At 63.1% G+C, this 2,369-nt stretch overlaps 1 protein-coding gene across 2 annotated transcripts in view; it reads right to left on the reverse strand.

Annotated features, from left to right (window-relative positions):
• Positions 1-2,369, reverse strand: part of GHRL (ghrelin/obestatin prepropeptide) — a 4,671-nt gene extending 2,302 nt beyond the window's left edge. The window contains exons 1-3 of one of the 2 annotated variants that reach the window (XM_010862427.1): positions 2,356-2,369; positions 1,801-1,935; positions 1,485-1,598 (exon numbers count right to left, since the gene is read on the reverse strand). In XM_010862427.1, the coding sequence (XP_010860729.1) occupies positions 1,485-1,598; positions 1,801-1,908 (222 nt within the window). In that variant the 5' untranslated portion in view covers positions 1,909-1,935; positions 2,356-2,369. Of the gene's footprint in view, positions 1-1,484; positions 1,599-1,800; positions 1,936-2,355 lie in introns of those variants that run through there. The other variant, XM_010862428.1, reaches the window with a different exon arrangement.

Consider the following 2,369-nt stretch of genomic DNA (forward strand, 5'->3'; position numbering starts at 1 on the left):
GGACTGGAGGCTTTGGGGTGCGCAGCCCACACTGTGTGGCCTGTGTCTCAGGCTTCCCGCACATCTGGTGGGGCCCCCCACCTCTGGACATCACGCACTCCTGGTTCCGGCTGAGGCAGGGCCTGCTGTTGCCTCTGTGGAAACTGGACAGTCCCAGCCAAGACTTCTGCCCCATCTGAGCGGTCCCAGGGCTTCCCTTGCCCCGCTGGGCCTGGCAGTCTCAGCAGGAAAGTTCCCTGGTTTTAATCTAAGAATCTGCAGGCCGTCGTCAAGTAGGAACATGACGGGTGGGGTCTCACACGTGGTGGAGGCGGTGCCTGGGGAGAGTCAGGGACTGGGGGCTGGGGATTTGATCTCTGACCGGAGCAGAGGTGGGCAGAGGAGACTTCCTGGCACTTGCTCTCTCTGCCAGACCGGCGGTGGAGACCGAGGGCTTGGGGACCCGAGCCCCCCAGGCCGTGGGTCCCACCTCAGCGCCTGCAGGCGGTGACCCCTTGGGCCAGTGGGTTCCCCTGGCTGAACCTCTGTTCCTCAACTCTACACGAGGCCGCAGAGACCAGCGTACTGACCCCACCAGTGGCTGTAGAGATTCAGTGCCAAGCAGGGTAGAAGGGCTTCCCAGGTGGTGCTAGTGGTAGAGAACCCACCTGGCAATGCAGGTGATGTAAGAGACATGGGTGCAATCTCTGGGTCGGGAAGATCCCCTGGAGGAGGGCATGGCAACCCACTCCGGTATTCTTGCCTGGAGAATCCCATGGGCAGGGGAGCCTGGTGGGCTACAGTCCATGGGGTCGCAAGGAGTTGGAACAACTGAAGCGACTGAGTATGCTCGCGTGCAGGAGGGCGGAGCCGTGGAAAGTGAGGCCGAGAGGGTGCGGCAGCTCAGTGGTGACTGGGCACCTCGGGGGACACTGGTCGCCCTGCACGGAGATGCCCATCTCCACCTAAACCCTTGTCCTTTCCCAGGACCATGGCCAGGCCCCCCGGCAGGAAGGTCACGTGGCGGGGGGCCCATAAAACGCCTTCATGCCCTGTCTCTCCTGGTCCTCCCGTTCTCTCCCAATGGCGCCCTTGCCCCGTGCAGGATTCCTGAGCCCAAGCAAGCCTGCAGGGCTCCATCCTGGCCTGCAGGTGGGGTTTCCCCATCCAGGGTGCCGCCCTGCCAAGATAGGGTAAGGTCAGGTCCGAGAGGGCCCTGAGCCCATCGGAAGGTTTTCTGCGGGGAGACGCCTGCAGCCTGTGAGCAGCTCCTCCTTCCTGAGTGTCTGTGAATACTCGCTGGCACGCCCCCTCCCCTCTGCTGGGGCTCATCCTTGTGCAGCAGATTTCCTTAGACATTGGCCTGTTGATGGCAGAGACCTAGCGGAACCAGGGGTGTGGAGCCTGCTGTTGTCCTGCTGTTTGATGTCCCTTGAGTAGCTGCTAAGTGGGTGTCTGTGGGTAGCCGCCCTCCCCACCCCACCTCTTACTGCAGAGGAACCCACCCGGATTTCCAGCTCGTCCTCTGCACCTTCCGCCTGACTTCCCACCTCCGGGTCAAACTGGCCTTCCAGGGCCCGGGGCTTCAGTCTGCCTGATGGCTTCTTAGGTTCCTTTCTCTGCAGGAAAGAGGAGGTGCTCCCCTTAGGCCCTGAATCTCCCCTCTCCTCCAAGAAGCAGGTTGAGGTGTGGACCCACAGTCAGACCCAGAGCCCTCCTTCGGGCTCGGGGAGAAAGCTGAAGCTCAGACAGGGCGAGCCACTGCCCAGCTCACACGGCTCGGGGCATTCAGGACACGGGGCTCCTGGGGTGGCGTCTCACCTGCAGTTTCTGATGTTCAGGGCTCAGAAAGCTGGAGCCCGCCATGGCCAAGTCCATGCAGAGCACGCTGAGCAGCAGCAGGCTGCAGATGGTCCACGGGGCGGGCATTGCTTCCCTGGCTGGAGGCAGATGGACCTGGAGGAGAGAGGGTCTCTGGGCTGGGCAGAGAGATGGCGGCTTGTGGACCCAGGGGGACTGCTGTCTGGAGCAGCTCTCCCCCAGAAGTGCCATCTGCCCACCTCCCCAGGTAGGAGCATGAGGGCTCCTTCCCAAGACTTTTCTCTCGGGGGCGGATGCTTGGCAGTGGGACTGTCCACATCCTTCGTCCCCAGCCCTGAGAACCTTGCGCCAAGTTTCTGGAGGAGGGCTGAGGAAGGCAAACTGGCCAGGTCCCAGGAGACACGGGGGCACTGGGGCCGCTCCCAAGTCCAGCTGGGAGCAGCCAGGCAGCGCGGGGCCCTGCGACCTCCCCGTGTTCAGAAGGGCCTGCGGGTGTTGCCGTGAGTTAGACCCGTAAACAGACCCCCCGCATGCAAGCGTCCCCAGAGTGCCTACCTGGGGTTCCGGGC

The sequence above is a fragment of the Bison bison genome, unplaced genomic scaffold, assembly GCF_000754665.1.
Source record: "Bison bison bison isolate TAMUID 2011002044 unplaced genomic scaffold, Bison_UMD1.0 scf7180017864482, whole genome shotgun sequence".
In the NCBI taxonomy this organism is placed as follows: domain Eukaryota; kingdom Metazoa; phylum Chordata; class Mammalia; order Artiodactyla; family Bovidae; genus Bison; species Bison bison.